Source organism: Nipponia nippon, unplaced genomic scaffold (genome assembly GCF_047370975.1).
Source record: "Nipponia nippon isolate SJK-2023a ecotype South Korea unplaced genomic scaffold, ASM4737097v1 scaffold_7, whole genome shotgun sequence".
Taxonomy (NCBI): domain Eukaryota; kingdom Metazoa; phylum Chordata; class Aves; order Pelecaniformes; family Threskiornithidae; genus Nipponia; species Nipponia nippon.
Genome location: NW_028262391.1, coordinates 18712517 through 18734557, shown reverse-complemented (window position 1 = coordinate 18734557; position 22041 = coordinate 18712517). Strand labels below are relative to the sequence as shown.

The 22041-nt window shown below is 42.3% G+C and overlaps 1 protein-coding gene across 4 annotated transcripts in view; it reads right to left on the bottom strand.

The window, feature by feature from the left end:
* PID1 (phosphotyrosine interaction domain containing 1) overlaps positions 1 to 22041 on the bottom strand; it is a 92045-nt gene that overhangs the window by 37909 nt on the left and 32095 nt on the right. For all 4 annotated transcript variants that reach the window (XM_087739580.1, XM_087739577.1, XM_087739578.1 and 1 more), the window contains exon 2: positions 18795 to 18941. In XM_087739580.1, the coding sequence (XP_087595706.1) occupies positions 18795 to 18941 (147 nt within the window). The remainder of the gene's footprint in view (positions 1 to 18794; positions 18942 to 22041) is intronic.

The window sequence follows — 22041 nt, the reverse complement described above, 5'->3', positions numbered from 1 at the left end:
GCCCTTACCAAGAAGTGGGCAGAACAGAAGGTTTGTAGGGACACAGTTTTTTAATGATGTGAAACCTGAAACCACCCTCATCCCCATCTCCTGCCTGAATCCATTTATTGGGTGTGCAACCAGACACGGGGATCAGCCAGGGATCTGGGCATTATTCACACTTTATAAGAGGATCAGGACAACAGTGGCCAATGCTATCTTACCCTTTTTTTATGTTTAGAAGGGGGAGAATGAAACACTGGTTTAAGTTAATGGTAACATATATTTTATTTGTGAGGAATGCATGGCTTTTTCAGGAGTTTCATTTTCTACTAAAGATCCCTGAATTTTACAATTGGGAATAGCAGCCTGAGCCATTGCTTTTTTTAGATGCTGCATAAGCATCTTAAATATCTTAGATACATGTTGATTATGTCAAACTGTTCCAGACATGGAAAGATCATGGCTTACTTTGTGCTATACAGCAATGGCCGCAATCATTTATATGATCTGGACACTCAGCAAAAGAAATACGAAACAGATTTCACATGGTAGAATATGAACAATATGTCTCCTATATTACACAATATGTAGGAGTTTTTTTATGTAACACTCCTCTCATCTTGGAGGAACTTAAAACAGTGTTTTATATTGCAGTGGTGGGATACCAGAGCAATTCCACAAGTTTAGTGCAGTTGCCGTGGAGTTATACTGCTATAAAATGAACAGGGAATTTGCTTATGAATATACAGCACTCTGTTAAAAACATCTTTTCATATCTGTATAACCAGGCAGTACTTTCACCATCACCTGCCATATGCACCCTAATGCATTTCATGTTATTCAGCACATCAGCTTTGGGAGAATTAATTGGAAAGATAGCCCTGAGACGTGAACCGACACACCAGCTTAACCAAACTCAAGGGTTAAACCACGGGGCATCTCCAGCTCATTTCACAATGATGATCCTCATTTATACCATCAGTCATACCTCCTGTCAGCTAGAAATAAAGCAGCACTGTTCATATCTTGAGGCTACAGTCAGGCATGACTACAGGATAATTTGTCTAAATACTGTCTGATTTCAACAGAAGCATGAGACACTAGGGAAATAGGCAGTTTTTTCTATTAATTCCCTGCTCCCTTTATAACAACCTTCCGGGGGGCGTGCACCTTATCACGCTGGAATCTTATAGGGAAAGGCCCTGTACTTTAGGGATGACATTTTGACACCTCCCTCTGAACTACAGCCTGCAGTCTCTCACACTTCCTCCCCACCCCACATGTGACAGGCACAGACAACCCGAGTACCGTAAAGTCGTAAAGCAAGGTACCAAGGTCTCATCCAAGGGTCAGATCATGCCACTGAGGAACTACTGAGTTAGCCACATATTTGCATGTTTTAATTATCATAGAATCATTAAGGTTGGAAAGTACCTCTGAGATCATCAAGTTCTACCATTAACCTAACTGCCCGGTCCACCTCTAAACCATGTCCTCAAGCACCACATCCACACGTTTTCTGAATACTTGCAGGGACTTGTGATTGCACCACTTCCCTGGGCAGTCTGTTCCAATGCCTAACCACTCTCTCCATGAAGAAATTTTTCCTAATATCTAATCTAAATCTCCCCTGCCGCAGCTTGAGGCCATTTCCTCTCGTCCTATCACTTGTTACTTGGCAGAAGAGACCAACCCCCACCTCGCTACAACCTCCTTTCAGGTAGTTGTAGACAGCAATAAGGTTTCCCCTCAGCCTCCTCTTATCTGAACTAAACCCCAGCTCCCTCAGCCGCTCCTCATAAGACTTGTCCTCCAGACCCTTCACCAGCTTTGTTGCCCATCTTTGGACACGCTCCAGCACCTCGACGTCCTTCTTGTAGTGAGGGGCTCAAAACTGAACACAGTATTCGAGTTGTGGCCTCACCAGGGCCAAGTACAGGGGCACTATCACCTCCCTGGTCCTGCTGGCCACACTATTTCTGATACAAGCCAGGATGCCATTGGCCCTCTTGGCCACCTGAGCACACTGATGGCTCACGTTCAGCCAGCTGTCAATCAGCACCCCCAGGTCCTTTTCCACCAGGCAGCTCTCCAGCCACTCTTCCCCAAGCCTGTAGCATTGCATGGGGTTGTTGTGACCCAAGTGCAGGACCCAGCACCGAGCCTTGTTGAACCTCATACAGCTGGCCTCAGCCCATTGATCCAGCCTGTCCAGATCCCTCTGTAGAGCCTTCCTACTTTCAGGCAGATCAACACTTCCACCCAACCTGGTGTCGTCTGCAAATTGCACCTTCTTGGCCTTTACAGACTACTGTGGAAAACAGACTGCAGACTGTTTTAAGTGGGTACAAACTTCAGAGAGAGTAGTGAAGAACATTTGCTCACTGCACACACAGGGTTGAATTTGGCACGCCTGCTTTTTTGCATAGTCATGCTCTTAGAAGAAGAAAGCATTTATTTAAAAACAAAACAAAACAAACACACAAACCAACAACATTCCAGTCTCTCTCTTTTCTTGAGAAGGCAAGGCTTCCTTTCATGTACTGGGAAATGTCATTCTTTGTCTATGCAATTATCCAAGTACATCAACAATTCACTTGAAGTAGAGAAGTCAATTAATATACAAATTACTTAATCCTTTATAGTTGTCCTTCATGTAATAAACAAATCTTATTTCTATCCCATACACTGTTTAAAGGCATTGCTTCATGAAGGATGTTCTAAAACATACCACATAACCATTGCCATAACTTACGTTGTATTTTGGTTTCCTTTCTGAGTGAAGGTAGTGCTGCCTTGCAAAGACAGATAGGACAGAATGGAACTCATTCACTGTGCAGCTACATATTAGTCACTTCATCCTCCCTAGTTTTCATCCTGCCCATGTATATAAAGGTGCACCTCTGCACAGGATTGTTATGAGGATTAACTAAGTGACACTAAAAGGCTTTGAGACCTGCTCAGTAAAAATTATTTCTATAAAAGTGCATATGCATAAAGTGCTAATTGATGCCAGCTGGCCTTTCATCCCAGGCAACAGAACAGATTCTTACCACACACATTTCCTTCAGTGGGCACCAGCAGCATATTTTTTATTTCTAAATTCCTGGGTTTGCCTTAAAACATACAAGCCATTTGATTTTCAGGAATACTACAATTAGGAGATTGATGTAGCAATGTATTTCAGTGATTACCTTGATCAACCCTGCACAGGCAAAAAGTGTAAACACTATAACACCCTTCAAACTGAGAAATGAGCCCTATTTGCAGTGTACAGCTCTAGATTAAGCAATTTGCATCTTAACGGGTCTGCAGTGTCCTGTTCATTTCCTATACAAACCTGACAACTGAGTTACAATAGCCCTCGAAACGAAGCAGAAAGCTGCTATTCCTGGACTGGCCTTATATGACATGGCACCATCAAATTAAGAAATATAAGTAATTATTTTTCTTTTAATTTTCCCTCTGTGCTGCAAATGACCATGTTTTCTGGAGCCCCTCCCTCAGCTGCAGAAACTTGGATGTGCTCCACCTGCTTATGTTTGCTGATAGACGCCAGAGGAATTTTCACTTCATCTGTTTCACAGATGCTCAGACTCTTTTCTCAAGACACGTCATACAAAAATGTCTCCAAAATAATTAGCAGGATTTCAGTCAGCATGACTGCAATGGCTGCACGTAAGGTAAAGCTCAGACAGCTCTTAAGAAATTGCAGCTCTGGAATGAGCGTCTGGGACCGTAGCAGCACTCATTTAAATCTTCCTGCATGACACATTTATAGTTTTTCATGTAGTCAAAAGGGCAAAGGGGTTGGTATGCAGAAAGCTGCTACAATGTGAGAAACATCATGCACTTCTATAACCTCTTGCACTCATACTGACATGAAGGTAAGTGCTAACAGAGAGCAAACATACAACCTAATTCAAAGAGGGGAAAAAAAATTACAGAAAGATCTCTGTAATCATAATCTCTATGTCTCACTCCAAAATAAAATTCACCACTTTACTAAGGAGCTCCTTGGAATAAAAATAATCTTATGAAATGTGTTGCAAAGTAGTATTTTAATATTTAATTGAAAGATGCACCTCCCTTGGCCATTTGCCTTGCAGTGCAAACATCAAGCAGGGCTCTTGACCACCACAAGCCAGCCCCTGCCTCGCTGCTCTTTACCCGTCCCCAGCAAGGCACCCATCAGCCATGCCATACCGAGTCACACAGCAGAAGATGACAACTGCAACATGAGAGCATGCTAACAAATTTAAAGAGACAGCAAGAGTGCCTCACAATTGTTCACAAGGCTCACGCTACAAAGTCTAGGGGCTAAATTGCCTAAACTTCTCTCCTCTGGTTTCATAATAGACTTTCAGAGAGTCCTCTAGTGTTACAGTGGAGGACTCAAACTGAAACTCTTTTGTCTGAAATGACAAGAATTCAATTCCCACTGTATAAACCCTTGATGAGAGTATTTCAAACGGCCATAAGTTACCAATGTCCGATTTCAGGCCTACAGCAACACACAAGCCTCCTTGAAAAGGCCAACAAGGGGGATCTAAGGAAAGGGATGGCTGCTCTGGCCTTCCCTCCACCCAAAGACACCCCAGAGGGCTCTCTTTTGTTTCTTTTTGAGGGGGGTAGGAAGGCTTTACTGCTGTTGACTTAAGTTATCAAGATAACAGAGGTTGCAAAAAAGCTGCGGGTGCTCGCACCACAGCCCTCGGGCACAGGCAGCTGCCCATTTTGAAGATGGTGAGGCATTTCAGAGCACACACAGGAGCCTCAGGACTTGTCTCGTCCCAGCCGCAGCCCCTTGCTGTGGGGCATTGCCGGGGCCTGGGGAAACCAGGGTGAGAGCGCAGAGGCCAGCATGGGTCTTTGAGGCCAGCATGGGTCTTTGAGGCCCAGGACAACGCTGGACACATCCTCACCCTCCTCCATCCCCAGACAGCAGGAGGGACTGCCCAGCCCTAAAAGATGGGGCTACCTGAAGGTGGAGAACATGCAAAAACCACCCCCACTCCACTTGACACAGGCAGTGCCCACCGAGGAACACACAGCCCCGCCAGAGCCCTGAGGCAGACCCCAGCTCGGGGTGCGCAGGGGCGACAGGCCATGCTGAGCCTGGGGCAGCCCTGTCTCTGACGGGTGGGGTGAGCAGCCCAGGGACACACACAGAAATCCCAAATCTGCAGTCTGTTCAATTCCCATTTATTTATTTAAACCCAGGCTCACTCGCCTATGACATTACCACACACAGAACCTGAAAAGTTGACACAACTACAACTGCTGAGCAGGACCAGGCCACAGAAATCCCACCATATGTTTTCCTTGCCAGCTTTCATTTAGTTTCCCCCCTAAAAAAAGACCACATTTGCACCTTATGTAAATATGCACGAGAGCATTCAGTCGTGCAACACATCAGTGTCAGACAGCGGCAGCGTGAAGCCGTGCCCAGGGCAGCCAGGGCTTGGCGGGAGGTCATGCAAGCGAGTTCCTCACAGGCTGTAATCACTCAAAGAAACTCCACTGAGAGGCCGAGCAGCACTATCCAGCCGAGTAACACGGAGCAGCTGCTGGAGCACATTTCAGGCCCCTCGCCCCCACTGGTGGCACGGCCGGGAGCCATACCACATGTCCCTGAGCTGCTGTGGGGTGGGACTGCTGGGACTTCAGGGGCAGCCAATGCCCATGTGCCCGCATCCTACCTTGGAGAAGCGGCATGGAGCTGTCGATAGAGATGTGCCTCCCACTCCAGCCAACACTCACCCACCCATCCTGTGTTAAACCCCCTTCGGAGCACAGCTACAGCAATAGCTGTATGCTAGGCCCTTGCTTTGGGATAAGTTTCACCCTGGAGACACACACTGTCTGCATAAAAGTGATAATATTAAACAAAAAACTATATACACAAATACGGAAAGTCTTGCAGAACAAAAACGTTAGAGCAATTCATCAGTAAGTCACTCGTAATTAAAGTCATTCAGTTTATCCTCAGTATTTTAAGGAAATGCTGTAAACTATTCCAAACTTAAATTATATATACAATATATTTATTAGATGTATATCATATTTCTCACTTGGGAATGCAGAGTCACACAATTTATCTGGCCTTGCATGAAGACCTTCAAATGCAACTCAAGGCAAAGCTCTGAGGTAAAAACACACCTTTCTTTAAATCACTATCAAGCTGTTTCATAAAAAAATCATTTCAAGAATTACCTAGTATTTTTAATACTTCAGCCTAATAAAAAATTACAAACAGCACTGGTTCACATATGCTGTACCCAATTACTTTGATTTCATTAACAGACTGCTTTCAATCATTAGGAATCCCAAGCCACATGTCAAACTAAAGGCCAAATTCTTAGACAATATAACTTAGCATGGCAGTCAAGTCAAAGGAAGTACACCGATTTATATCTTTTTTTTTTTTTTTCTTCCTTCTTTAAAATTGATCTGTCTCCTTTCTTAAAGTTCACAGTCTGGTTTGGAAAATCAGTAAGTACTCCTAGATTAAGAACTTCCCTTGTAAGGGGGAAACCCTTGTTCCCCTAACCCCCCCTTTCTAACCCCAGAAACCCCAGAATCTCTGGTATTCACTTTTAATCATTTCACAGCAAGAAATGCTATCATATCAACAATCATATCTGCTACTGAAAATTAAATTGGGGGGACAGGGGGAAAACCACAACACACTGAAACAAAACAAGTCCCTGAGGATGAAAAAAAAAATCCCACCAAATATCTACTCATTGACAAATCTTTCTCAGCAAACAGTTCAATGAATCTTCACTGAAATAAAGTACAGTTATAAAGACACTTTCAACTTGCTCTTCTTCCAAAATTTGCTTATTTAAGTTAAAGTAGTTTCCTTCTACTTGAAATGTTTGTGTACAAGCACCTATTAAATGCAAGGTTATCCACATCCCAAGTTTGTTATTATCAAGTGCAGGTCACTGCCATGCCATTTAAATCTTGAGAGCACTTTAATCAGAAGATCATATCATCATGGCCTTACAGGTGGGAAAAAAAAACAAAAACAAAAACAAACATAAAAAACATAAAAACAAAAAAAACATAATGAATTAAGATCATCTTCCAGCTGATTAACTCATTAATTTTTTTCCCCAGTGTGCTGTGCTCTAGCAGCCAGAAAGCAACCCTGATATCTAACAGGCAAATGAGCATCAGCTCCCAAAAAGGGGATAGACCATACTCTTAGTGGGTATAAGACAGTATTCTGTTCTATCAAAGTTAACCAATTCAACATTAGCTTTTCATTCACTGATAAAACTTGATAAACTTAATTCCAAATTTATATTGCTGTGAAATTCAGTATCTTATTTCCGTGACAATATGTATCATTTAATAGGATCTTGCTGTGAAATGATGAAAGGTGAACACCAGAGATTCTTGGGTTAGTAGTACAAGGGAAGTTCTTAACCTAGGAGTACTTACTGATTTTCCAAACCAGACTGTAAACTTTAAGAAAGGAGACAGATCAATTTTAAGGGGGGGGAGGAATCATACCTCTGTTGCACTTGTTATTCCTATACAACCTAGAATCTCATAGAAGAAAGCTTACTGAATTACCACAACTCTGAAGTCAAATATTCACAATAGATTACAATAAAGGTAGTTGATCAGCAATAGAAACACACATCAAGCCTTAAAATTGCCCAGAAGCATTGCCTAAAGATGGTTATTGTTATGAACATTTAACTAACTACACACACAAAAAAAAAAATTTTTAATGAAACAAAAAAAATGTTATTACTCTTAGACACTGACATCCAACCCCAGGAATGGAAAAATTTCTTTCTTCTTCCAAGCTAACGTATTTATACAATGCATTGCAGACTATATCGCAATAGTACAAAGAGAACAGGATTACTCCTGGGACCATCAGGAACAGAGGTGGCACACACAGGACATTCTTTTCTCTGATGACGTAATACTTCTGTGATTGCAACATTAATCCACAATCCGGCAGCCTGGGCATCTATGAATGAGGCCAATAGTATCTCATCTACAGAAGAATGGATCTGTAATCCATTTCAGCCTCCTTTTTTGCCAATGTCATTTCCTTCAGTGGGAAGCTTTCAGCACGCAGGATCAGCCCCAAAATAAAAACTGATGGTTTGGGGCATAGTACAGCTGTAAGCAGAGATTACAAATTCCTGAGAAGGCTCATGTTGGCTCAAAGGAGCGTGAGCAGTGGATAGCCAGTGCCAAATGCAAATTTTGCAGTATTCTAATGGAAATCAAAGAAACAATATCCATGGCTGCAAGGAAAGAGCCACACAGAATACCTTCACAGAATAAGCACACGTTTTTGTTGCAAAAAAGCACGCCTAAAAAGATCTGCCAACACCTCTCCCAGCATGTTTCATGCTGCTGAGCGGGAAGGTGCCCACTGCAATAATATGAGGGAGCAACAGTCACAGAACCAGAAGTTCCTTGATTTTGTTAAAGAATAACTTCATGTGCTATGAAGGAAGGGTGCCACCTCCTCCTCCTGAGAGCCAGCTCACAGCAGGGTCTGTATATCCCTCAGGGCCACAGAGAAGCACCAGCTTCCCTGTGCTCTCCAGCAACACAAATCACAGCTCCATCCTTACGCTGAAACAGCCCCACTGAGATGGAAATGTTTCTCAAGGACACACTAGAACAAAACAATCGACAGCGACTGCAGCATCTGCTCGCCATAACCACTATAATAAATTTCAATCTCATTTTAATTTTTATACGTCAAAAGCTATTAGGTCTTAGATATTTGAACCTTAATTATTATGGAAGCAATTAGCTCCTATGACCAGAAGGGTTTGCCTGAGCAATTGTGATGAGCACAATATTTTCTACAGCATAAAAAATAAATATCCTAACACATCTGTAGCTATCTAGGACCTTACAGTTGCCACTGTGCTTCATACCAGTATCTTGGCTTTGTGCCAGATTGCAAAAGATAGAACTTATTGGCATGCACTATATATTTGTGTAATTGAAGATTATCTCCTAAGGAATTCTGGAAATTTAGAATTTCAAAGTTGAAATATTTCCTGCTGTAGAGAGATTAAATTGTTTTTAAATATTTAAATATTCTTTGAGAGAAAACTATTTTGGTATGCTATCTCCTACAAAGACAGCCATAATTAGACAACAGCTCCAAGTACCCTGAAAAGTGGAATTTCTAGAACTGACAAAAAAACCACATTTGGGTTTCAAGATACAAAAGCGTTCCATGGAGTTCTATGCATCAAAGGAATTTCATTAATATATATTGCTTTTTAGTACCTTTTTTCAATGCATGACTGCTTAATAGAGGTACACATTTTAATTCTCAGCATCTTTTTTAGTTTTTCCCTAGCATACTTTATCCGCAGTACAGTATGCCCGCACAGCCTTCCCCCAAGCTTTGGTGAGCTGATCTGACCTCTGCAAACAGGGCTGCTGGCCGAGAATGGCAGCTGAACAGCAGGGGACAACAGAGCTGTTTTAGAAAGTGTTTTGGGATCTTTCTGAGTGAGAAATACTACTGAAGTACAAATGATACATAGTAAAGAGCTATGGAGCATTCACCAGCACACAGTGCCTGGCCTCCTTGGTACCTCGAGTTTCCCAGTTGCTTTTACAGGCAAGGGTGAAATTCAGGAATGGCCAGTGCTCATTCTCAACCAAGTCATAGGGAGCATTTTTAGTTGCGATATATTTGCATTTTACAGTGCTCCTTGCATGTCAATCACTATCTCTTCCATAACTAATTGAAATATAAACTGTTTAGTGCCTTATTTTACATTAAGAGGTTTGATTTAAATTACTTCTGCTGATAAATACCATTTGCTAACAAAATTAAGGGCTGATGAGTTCCAATTCAAGCTTTTGTTGAATCAAAGGCAACTAATAATATCAGAGCTCTGAAGCCAAAAGAAGTGCTCGATTCCAGCCAAAGGGACTTCTGTTTATGTTAAAAACTTTTTCCCAGGCTCCATGTCATGTATCGTCACCCATTTTCTTCACTGGGACTCACCGCATCCACTACAGGGACAGAACTACAGCAATAAGAAGAAATGCAAGGTACACAATGGTTGTGCAAGCAATACAATACATGCATCAAGGGGAGGAGTAAAGCACAAGGTGCTAATGGATGCTGTGATTGTTTATTTCCTTGCATTTTTCAAGGGTTTTTTGTTGTTTAGGAGATATCTCCCCAAGGAAAATGGGCTGGAACGTGTATATATCTGAGCAACTGGCTTACCTGGTGTGACATTTCTGCTCCTATTTCTTCATGCAAGACAAAGCAGTGCTGGGAACAGGTCACTCCACACACAAAGCCAGGGACCCTCGGCCTCACTCCCAACGACAGCTGAGGAGACCCCCTGCACACTAATTGTTGGGATGTGGGGCGGGGGGGGGGGGGCGGGATGGCGACATCCCTTTCCAGGGGACCAGTCTTGGCATCGTCTACATGGTCCACAATAATTGGAAGCCTCCTACCCAGCCCAAGCAGTAGAGGACACAATTCTCCAGTCCTCCCAGGAGTGCGCACACATGCACGACTATTTTCTTTGCAAATCTCTCTATGAAACCCAGCTCACTCCCTAATTTTCTTCACAATACACCCAGCCTTGAGCTCCCTCCCTCTTGAAGCAAATCCAAGGGGAACTACAGGGAGAAGGCCCTGCACCCAGGGTAGTTCAAGCCCTGTGCTGACCACCAACATGCAGGGCAGCTCCCAGAAATCCTCCTATTCTCCCTGTCACCAGCGTTCTCCTCTCAAGGTGGCCGTCTTATTCTTTTTATGGAACTCTTTAAAGCGGTTTGAGACACACGTTCTTGATGAAACTCCAAAAGTAAACAGAAATAGGCAAAACTGTTTTCCTTTAATTAATATACATATATTCAGAGCAAAGTTACTCCACTGTGTGGAGAAAACAGCCATATACTTTCTCCTATAAAGGTAGTTAAAGCAAAAACACGAAGCTGACTGAAATACATGACCATTTTTAGATGGGATGCAAGAACTTCCTGAGTAACAAGATGCCCTTTACTTGAACCATGGCTTGAAAAATGTCACCAGTACAAATACTAGGAAAAAAAAAATATACCACCAACATATCTGACAGGACATAACTTCCACCGCTCTCAGAATACATTAGTCTTACAATGCCACTTTATCAGTAAGCAAATAAAATTATGCCCAAATACATCCAACACAGCAAAACTGAACACTGCAGAAGGTTCCATTTAAAGCAGGCTCAGTTTAAGATTAATTCAATTGCTTTAGCCAATTTATATTCTCCACCTAAGGTTCCTGGACTTCAGGAAATGAAGCATTACAACGATTTAACAACATTCTCCACTTGCGTCTACCCTTCATATTTCTATTAGCTCCTCTGCACACATTTAAAGCATAAATCCTCACTGACGTAAATGGGCTTTCCATGCACGTGATAAAAAAAGTCATATGCAAGAGAGATCCCCTCTGAAGCTGAAAGCTGAGAGGAGCCAGTGCCAAACACCATGCAGGGTGCGCTGCCTGAAGGCGGCTGCCATCCTGCCTGGCTACATCCCACCATGCTCACAATGGAGCCCATGGCAAAGCTCTCATTAACTTCATAGGTGCAGGGCAGGACCTTGCCATACAGTCATCTTTTGAAAAAGAACTGACCACATGCAACTCTCCATTTTCAATATTAGAACAAGACTCAGCCAAATTCTCTAAAGCATTCTGGGATACAGTCACATGTAAGGCTTCTGCAAGCAGTTTACTCTTCCCTAACTTCAGTATTAAGCTTTTTTTTTTTTTTTCATTTCTGTAACACTACATGAAGAAAAATTAAACAAAATACTTTATCTTCACATAGCATACTTTTTGGGGCATTAGTTTATTTGATACACTTCACTTTTGGAAAACACATCATTAAAGCCTCTATCTCTCACCAATGAGCACTATATCTAAATATACTGTAGCTATTAAGATTTGCCCCATGCAAGAGTTCACATGCGTCCTTTTGGCTCATTTGATGAGGGCAGAAAGAAGCAGAAAAACAAGCTCTCAATTCACAGTACAAAATATGTAATGCTTAAGGATAACAACAGAAGACCTTTAATGAAGCAATAAGAAAATAAGCTCTGTGCTTCACACTCATATTAAACATGGTGGAAAACAGTAGGCTGGGGAGTGATGGTACAGTTTAGTTTGTCTCACTTGTTTAATTTGTTTCTTTATTAAAGTTAATGGCCATCTTAATATTACAGGCTTACAAAATGGTAATGAAAACCAGGCAGCTAGCTGGACTTGTATTTACAGCTGGAGAAACCTGCACTCAAAACAATTATTCCTGACCATGCTATAGCTGCAAAGAGAACATTTTTATTAAGCTTTATAAGGATAAAGTGACGTGGTTTTAAGAATATGTGCAGCTTCCAACAAGCTATGGTTTCAGTAGCCAAAATAGCGATAAATGTTCAAGAGGAGTAGGGTTTTTAAATCATCTGTGGAAATGTAAGTAAAACACTAGATTGTTAACCACCCATTTATGTCATCTGGATTTCCCTATCTCAGAAAGTCTTAGGGCACATTTTCAGCCCTTTTGAGCCAACAGTACAGCACAAGCAGGAAAGAGCACCTTGGTCTCTGGGTATTGAAATGAGAGACAATGTGTTCTCTCCATTATTTTTGACCAATTCAGTACAAAGACACACAAAACCAACCCACATAGAGTAGCAGTGTGGCAGAGGGGAGCCATTTGCCTACTCTTCAGCTGACCAGAGCAAAAATTTTGGGTTTGGGGAGCAATGAAGGGGAAGGGGCATGAGGCTGGGGTTGCCACCACCAAAACCACGCTGCGTGAGCCGCTGGGCTGCATGAAGCTGAGAGGATGGTTCATCAATTTGGGCATTTTCTGAATCTTGAGGGGCCACCAGGCCCAGAAGATGGGGAGCACGCTGTCTCCTGAAACCTAAAGCAATAATGTATTTGGCCACTGCCATGGCTGAGATGATTAGGATGGGACGCAAGTGGCAGAGGTTGCATAGGACAGAAGAGCTGGGCAAAACAGCTTGGGAAAGTCTGATCTAGAAGGGGAGGGGGGCAGGGGAAAGACAAAGAACAGTCTAAGTTTTAAAAGTGCAATGACCAATAAAAGCAGCAACACAGCATTAATAAGTTTGCTGTAGAGGCACCTAGGGTAGAGTAGAAATGGGGTATTTTGCAAGCATGTGGTAAGACACAGTCCTGCTGCAAGGCCTTTGCAATCAAAATTAACAAGGCAGAAAACCCAAAATAGGCAGTAATATCTGAGCAGACATTATTCCTAAATGACTCTCTTATACAAGGAATTAGAATCAGGCCTAGCAGGGTAATTTTAAGACAATGTTTTATTTATTTAATAAGTATCCCAATGAGAAACATTTTATTTCTATGGATCATAATCAGATCACGATCAACATTACTTGCTATTCATCCTGTAAACTTATTATGAGTTTTTTCCCTTGCAGACTAACTTCCAGTCTCTGCTACACTGATGTAAATGCTGTTGCTCAAAGCATGTTGAGACGGTTTCACGTGCACAGAGATTTATTAGTAGGGCTCACAGCTGATGGCATGCATTGTCGCTAATGGTGAAAGTTACTTTTGAGAAGAGAAGAAAAAATGGGAGAAAGACAGAGAGACAAAAGGGAAAATGAAAACTCTTGGCAGCAGCCAGCAAGGCCAGCAGAAGAGCAGCAACATGGGCAACAGGCTGCCCCAGTGGCTTTGGTGAAAGGGCACAGAGCTGCAACTGGAGGGCTGGCTGCAGGAAAGCAGCGTCAGGCCCTTGGCATTGCACAGGTTAAGGCCCCCCAGGCACTGCCCAGCTCTCCCAGAAAGCACCTCAAATCCAGTGAATAGGTTGATGCAAGTGTAACATCAGGCATGTCCCAGAGTTGCAGTAGTCAAGCTCGGTGCCTAAGTGCTGACACTACACTGTGTCAGGGAAGCCCAGCTGTGGCCATGGCCCCTTCCTGCTGTACAGGCACCACATAAACCCCACCGTAATCAGCACCCTGCAGCAAGGTTAGTACAGGAACCATTTTTTTTGCCTTGTGAGTGAAGCAATTAAGCTATTCTGAAAGACCAAAGTTCCATTTATATTATTTCTTGGCTATTTTTTTAAATCTCTATCAATATGTGCAAGACTTGATTTTAAAATGCCAGTACCATTCTAGTGCCATTTGTACAAATTGCTAAACAAGACTTTCATCAATCTTCAACTAAGATACACCATCGCAGAAATTTCAACATCATACTTTCCACAAAGCCTGAACTAATAATCTCACCAACTTAATCCAATAAGACAGACAAGCAACAAGTATCATGCCTGCAAATGCCATATCATTAATATATATTTTCCCATTCAATAAAAGCATGCTCATAAGAACATAATTATTTGTGCTGTTTATGCTCCTCTCATCTTAGCCTCCCAGGCTGCTGAGAAAAACTTGTCCACTGGTGGGAACTGGAGGAATAAGATCACCTGACCCAGGCGGATAACAATGAGCTACTGATTATTCAGCACTAACTTCACTTTGAAGAGCCTTCCAGTAGAAAGGGGGAAAAAAAAAATTAAACCTACGACACCACTGCAAAAATCGCAGGCAACATTTTTAACCTCTGTCCTTTTGCATTACTGCAGCAGTGCCTGGAAAAGCTACCGCAGAAGAGACAGAGCCATTTAGGCAGTTCGCTTCATGCCACCACCATAGCTCAAAGGGACAGAAATCAGGAAACATTAGAATCAGTGCAAGCCAATTAGGACATTAAGGAAGAATAAAACACACAGAACTTAAACAAAATCTGTTAAAAGTCACAGAGAAAGCATGTATTTCTGAGTAGAGAGCAACTTATTTTCTGGAGATACTCCAGATTTTCAGTTTCCATCTGGTGGTACTTAGTGTTGCGATAAGAGAAGAGGAGGTTTCCAGCTGAAACACAAGAGTGCACAACATTTGACATGAAAGACCTACAAGCAGGACAGCCACAGTCTAATCAAAATCCTTAGGATATGAACAAGGATAGACACATTTTTGTATGCACGCATCTAAGTCACACTCATGCCTGTATACAGAAGCATGCTCTATTTAAATAAAAGCAAATTAGGAAGCTGTGATTGAAAGCGTGGTCCAGCTAGGAAGAACAAAAGATTTATTCTCACTCTTTTTTGTCCTTCCCCAGCACAGGGTGGTTTAGCTTAAGCTGAGACTTGCCATTTACAGGTATACAATAAGCCAGTTGGGTTTTTTCATTCTTCAGAGCAGCTACTGACCTTAACACTTGGTGCTCCAGCATTCACAAATGCCGCATCCATCGCAGGGAAGAGGCAGGATGCACGTGGGTGCTCAACCACAGCTGCCAGAGAGATGACAACCCTCTGGGCACTGCATCCCACTGCCCTGCCCTGGCAGTCTCAGCTGGAGGAGGACAAGAAGCTGTGGTTCCTCTGGGGCCAGAGACCTGCCTCTCACCTAACATATACCATGGCTCAACTGAAAGCAAATGACCCCCCAGGAAAAACCCACAGTCCGAGTGCTTTATTGTGCCCAGAAATCCTGCTCTGTTTTAGGCTGTCTGATGAGTGGGGCTGCGACAGTCCAACCCCAGGGCATGGGGCTGTCGCCCCCCTTTGTGAACAGGACTGGTGTGGAAAGGAGAGGAAGGGGGGCAAGAAGCTGCCTTTTGGGAACTACAGCCTCCAAGTCAACCCGTCTCACTGAGTAACCAGCACAACAAACTCCAGAACATGTGCACCTAATGCTCTGTGCTGCAAATCAGTGCAACTACTATCTATTTCTCCTGTTTGGTGAAATCATGGCCACAAGTCTAGAAGGGTGGCAATGGCGGCAGCACAGCCAGCCCAAGCAGGCAGGTGTAGACGTGCAGTAACAGGAAGAACGAGTCTTAAGCCTTCTGCTGTAAGTAAAAAAAAAAAAAAATATATTTTAGGAAACATGCTGGCAACAAAGTTGCATCAGATCTGGAATTGGGCAGGAAAGAGAAGCTCTCTGAATTCGTTCAATTATTTAACTTTCCAGATTTTGTGGGGGTTCCCCCTAGATTACTTCAAGCAAGACATTCCTCTGCTATTGTTAAAACCATCCCATTCAATTACAGAATGAGATTGGATCTCAGCAGAAAAGTTTTGTTTCTTTAGGATTCAGCAACTAACACCAAATGAAAGAGAAAAGAGAAGCCTGTCTTGTGATGAAAGGACAAAGAAAAGACCAATCACATAAGAAAACCAATGCCCAGACCTCTGAACAGCAAAGCAATTGCATGTGTCAAATTCCCATAACAAGATGGTGCCAGCTGAAGCTTATGTTAAAACTATGCAATAAAATTAGATGTTTGGAGCCTCCGTCAGAAGAATGATGCTATCTCATTAATGGGATTACATAGAAAAATTGGAGGGATTTCAGTCAAGAGGAATAAAACGATTAAGGATCAAAAGAGTGTGACTCATGAAAGAAAGTAAAAACTGAATCCGGTGCTCTTGCCTGAAAAGCCCATGTCTCAGAACCAGAGAGGCTCAGTGGTATCAGCGGCACCACAGCATGTCCCACCTTACACCTGGAATAAGAGTGATAGATCAGACCCCCAAGAGCAAAAACTCATATTATAAGATACTGGCTTTGTTATGGCAACACTATTATCATATCACTCAGCAAGAAACTAATAATCAGAGGGGAAAGGGGAGAGGAAGGCTAATTACCTACAAACAGCTGGAGGATACAAGCCCCGTAAGAGATAAATACATTTAGTCAGAAAAAAAAGAGAGGGGAAAAAGAAAGAGATTGTGACTAGAGAGAGTGGGTAAAACCAGAGCCTGTCAGTTAATGACTGGAGAGGATTTCTTAGCCATAGGAACAACATATATTGGAATCATCTTCCCAAGGAGGGTACTGGAAATCACAACTGCTGAATCGTCTGAAGAGGGGCTGGCCACCACCCGAAAAACACCACCATAAGACTCCAGCACTGGCAGGAGGTGAACTAGCTACTGGGGGAAGTGGAGAAGGAGAAACAGTGCAAGCAGGAAAAAAGGAGTGTTGTGGCAGCAGATGTTCCCTAGTCACCACTACTATGTTATATTGCAGGAAAAATAAATGAATAAATAAAAGAGATCTCTAAATATAGAATGAGATTCTCTTCACTGAGGTTCAACATCTCTCTGCAATCCATCTTTTCCAGTTGAAGGACTGTAGGTTAAGTAAAAAGGCTCATTTAAATTCTGCACACATTCACAGAGATAAACTGATTTCAGAATGCATTATTATGTCTGAACTCTCTCACTAGGGGTGAAAGCCAGATACTTTGTGAACCATTTTTATGATAGCTAATATTCTCTAAAAATTCATTAGATGTCAACATAAAGGACAAGAGACATTACCACAGAAAGGCAGATGCTACGAGCTACTGTACAAAGCATATTAGGGTCACTTGCCCTGCATTCCTCTACGTCAGCACAGGGCAGCGCTGCTTCAACACCCAGCAGCGGTCTTTGTTTCTTGGCTATTGTGACAGGCAAAAAGTCAAACAAAAATGACACTTCCCAAGAAGAAACTTTGCTGAGGAAGTGCCAGACATGGAGGTGCCCAAGCAAAGCCCTTCACAGCATGCCCAGAGCCCGTGCCATCCACACAGTATGCCAAGAGAAGCAGGGGAACACACCAGGAAGCAATTTCTTCCAACCCCACCTCACTCACATCAGATCCTCCAACAAGGAAGAGTGTGTGCGCACGTGTGAGTGTATACACACTGGCAGGGGAGGGGGTTAGGACATTTAATTGCACTTTGGACTTTATCCAGTACACGTAGCATCAGGCATCGGCTCTTCTAGAGCTGACACTTTACAGAGCAGTGGAGGCTGAAGCCCAGTTCTCTCCATTTTCACCAAGACCCTCGAGGACAGGTGGATACTCCCTACAACTGACAGACAGCCAGGCTGGGTGAAGGGGACTTGGCTGTCACATCCCAACTAGCAGCACAGGCCAAACTGGTACCCAGCTCAATCTGCAAGGCTGTCCATGGCTCTGCAAGGCTAGGAGAGCTCTGCAACTAAGGAAAATGGCTCCAACAGAAGATGCAAACAGACCAGATTTGTTTGCTATTTTTATATGGTTTCTTTCCACAGAAGAACACACTCAAAGCTCTTAAGCCATTAAACTTTAAAGAAGAGCTTTTTTAGAAGCTGTGCTTTGATGTAGCTGGGCAAATTCATCTTGTTGCTTAACCAAATCAAGATCTAAGTCTCCCCAACACCCCTTTTTTCTTTTTTGTTCCTCTCAAAAAAAAAAAAAAAAACACACAAAACCAAACCAAAACAAAAAAACAACAAAAACACCACACCAGAAAACCAAACTAACTTCAAGTTTTAAGCTGTAACCCTATTTCAGTAGGGTATATACCTCTGTTTAGTACAGATTGCTAAATACAAATACACAGCGTTTGGCCCTTCATCTCTCATCTCAGCACTAGCACTTACAGAAACAACGGCAGTGTTTACAACGAGCGATGTTCACTGCAGGCTGTTAGAAATCCTCTACAATTTGCACTGTGCCACACAACCCAGAACTTTTTCCCTGAAGCCCAAAACTTCTGGTCAGAAATGCCAAATGACTACTTTCATTTACAAATTTTATAGTAATAGTAGCAGTTAATGGGGTTTCCAGAACGACGACAACCACACTGGTTACTTTGGGCTCTTCAGAGTCCTCACACATACATGGAACACCTCCACAGTGGTCTCGTTCCTTAAGTTTATACTCCCAAGTACCTTGCATCCAGTGTGAGTCCGGGTCTTCATGAGGGGAGTTGTGGTGCACAGCTCAATGGCTTCTGGTTCGTGGAAGATCACTGTCGGGAGAGGCTCTTTCCGAAGAGTTAAGACATTCAACTTGGTCTTTAACATGGTCTGAAAGTGCTAAACAGAGAAAGAAGAGCAATTATCTCCAGTTCTAGTGCAGAAAAATGAGTTAATATTTGGACATGTCTGCGTGTTTCACTTGCTGTTCAGTGCCTTGGAAGTTTCCATGGGGAGAGTTAACAAGTTTTATAACTTAAGACAGTGAACATTTATTATTACTATTAGCAATGTGGAGACAGTTTTTAATTAAAAAAAAAAAAAAAGCTATACACACACACAAAATGAGAGGATTCATTAGAATCCATGAATGTCTCAAAAAGGGTCTAAATTCAACCTCTGATCACTCCCAGGCATATTATAAAACTGTTCATAGACCCAGTTCTGCTACTAATGACCATACAGAGGGAAGAACAGGGAGTCAAAGACCATTCAAAGAACTATGGATTCATCCATTCTCATTTTTTTCCTCTGTACTTAAATCTCATCCCACTGACCTTTGTAGATGTTACCGTTCCCACTGAGCTGAATGCTTCATCGGTTTGCCTTTAGCATGTGAATTTTAAACTCTTTTCTGTTGTAAGGAATAGTTCCTCTAGTCTCCAGTGTAAATGCTACTACAGGTACTAACCAACAGATGTCATTTAAAACTTGTCACTTGCTATAACAGACAAGAAAACTCCCCAGGCTTGGGTGAAGAACTATGCAAGTGGTCAGTAATGTCATTGAATGAAAAGTTTCTCAGCAATTGCTTGGAGTGAAGAAAGCCAATCCTTGAAAGATTTCCAAATCAATTTTGTGGAATCGGGGGAGTCAGAGAAATTTTTCAACGTGTAGATGTTTCTCTGACTCCCCTGATTCCACAAAATTGAACTGACCTTCATTTGAGAAGCTGAACGTTTTCGCATGCTACTACGTATCTAAGGGAGGAAATATGCAGATATGAAGCAAATCAATGTAGTATTCCCAACTAGTAACATACTGCAGCACTGTCTAAAGAAATATGTATTTATTAAAGCTTCATAACTTGACTCTTATAAATCAGCAGTTATTAGACGCATGTGCAATGACTCCAGATAACTTTTTTCAAAACCAAGCCATTTTTTCTGACTTCTGATGGGAGATTCTTAACTTGTTTTGCAGTCACCCCTTTCCTCAGCCTCCCCTTCACCTCTGCAAGGCAAACAAACATTATGGGTTCTGGCTTGCAGAAATGAAGATGCTAAGTGATTTCCCAGAACCGTATAAGAAGTCTCTATCAGAGCTAGAAAATCAACTCAGGTCCTTGCTTTTCAGTCCTGTGCTTTAGGTGAGGAGAGTGCCTATTAAACACTTGATTCATTCCCTGTGTATAAATAAACTATTTAGATACTATACTGTTTTCATACAGATTTTTGTGGATTCAAGTATTCCATTGAAAATGCATGAGAATTTCTTGGAAATAGACTTCCTTACTTTATCATTAGCTAACGGAAAGCCTGTTAATACACTTCTAAAACAGTTTAATCCTTAGCTCACCAGTGTTTAGGTCTAATAATTGTTATGATACTGGATCTAGAGCACCTTAAACACTCCCATAAGCATATGCAAGGCATAAACAGTAACAGTCTGTGAAAATAGTACTTGTTTTTGTACCTCACGCATGAAGTTACAGCCTGTTACAGCAATACTTTAGTGCCTCCGTGCTGTTTGTGCAAGCATTCAAGTTTCTATCCCAGTGAAGAGATCTACTCATATTATTTTTTGTCTGGCTCATATTACATATTATCCCACTCACTCTCCCAAACACAGTTCCAGCGAAAGAGTACTCCATTTAAGATGACTATACATTAAAGAATATTCTTTGACACGTTTCTGAAGATAACAGAGTTCTTTGCCAGCCAGGATTACTAAATTCACTGAGAAAACCTATTTCATTTTACCTTTCAGTACGATTAACAGCCTTTTGTTTGGAGTTTCCTGGGTTTCTCTAGTGAAGTTGTTAGCAAAGGCTAAACAACAGATAACCAGCCATGACAAGTGTAAAGCAAGCTCAAAGTTTCAGATCCCGATTCTGAAGAAGCACTGCTGATTACCAACCACAGCGCTGGGCTTGCTGGCCCCATTAACTACTTGCTGTCTACACAACTGTAGTTCTATTAGCTTGACTTGCTTTTATACATACGTTCTAGGTCTGCTAACTTACTGCAGAGGTTGTATTTCTGGAGGAGAGAATATGCAGAACGGAGAGGGTGCTGAAGACCTGCCATGTGCAGGTCATGGCAATTCCCCGCTTGTGACCGGCCGCTTTTCAAGGAGGGGGAAATGCTATCTGCAAGGTCATCTGCTGCCTTGTGTTTGCAGGGGATGGGAGAGGAAGGCAGAGGTGGAAAACTTACCTAAATGTATTTTTAACCTGAAGTTGTACTATTTTGCTGGTGGGCCAATTTTGAATCAAACCAGAGCTAACGGTTGCAAAATATCAGGTTGAAGAAGATCCTGTCCTAGCATTTAACTTCTCCTTCTCTGTGTGCTGAAAGAGCTCTGTTTCCATAGATCATCTGTTTACAGAGGTTCTCAAATAAAGAACAGTGCTTCCATTAGATACTCAATAGATGAAAAAACTCCATTTAGCCCCTCTGAGTACTGAGCTTGGACCTCTGAAATGGTGGTTCTCCTCTGCTAGCACCTCTATCAACTTCAGTGGGACTACTGACAAAGGGAGCACAATCTCACCAAAATGAGGAAAGCTGTGACAACAATCTACTTTTTTTTCATGTTTTAACAACTACATATACAGTCTTAAACATGGAAAAGACTACTCTCTGCCTTACAAAGGCAATTCAATACTTGTATGAACAGCAAGTTGGAGTGGTTGGGTGCCAAAAACACTAGAGCACAATTGGCAGCAAACAGATCATTAGTTGCCAGAGAAGTGCAGGACGGATTGGGGGTGGACACAGAAATAGCCTTTTTCTTTGGACTGCGTGGCTAGCGCAGACAACGCTGCGCTCCCTGCACACAGGTCATATGATGGCTGCCATAAGAAAATCAAGTCTCTGCCAGGAGACATCACGCAGTGAGCCCCCAAATAAGCAAGTTATTTAAACACATGCCTAACTTTCACTATGTGAGCAGTCCCAGTAAAGCACACGTGGGTAGTCAATGGGATTATTCACGT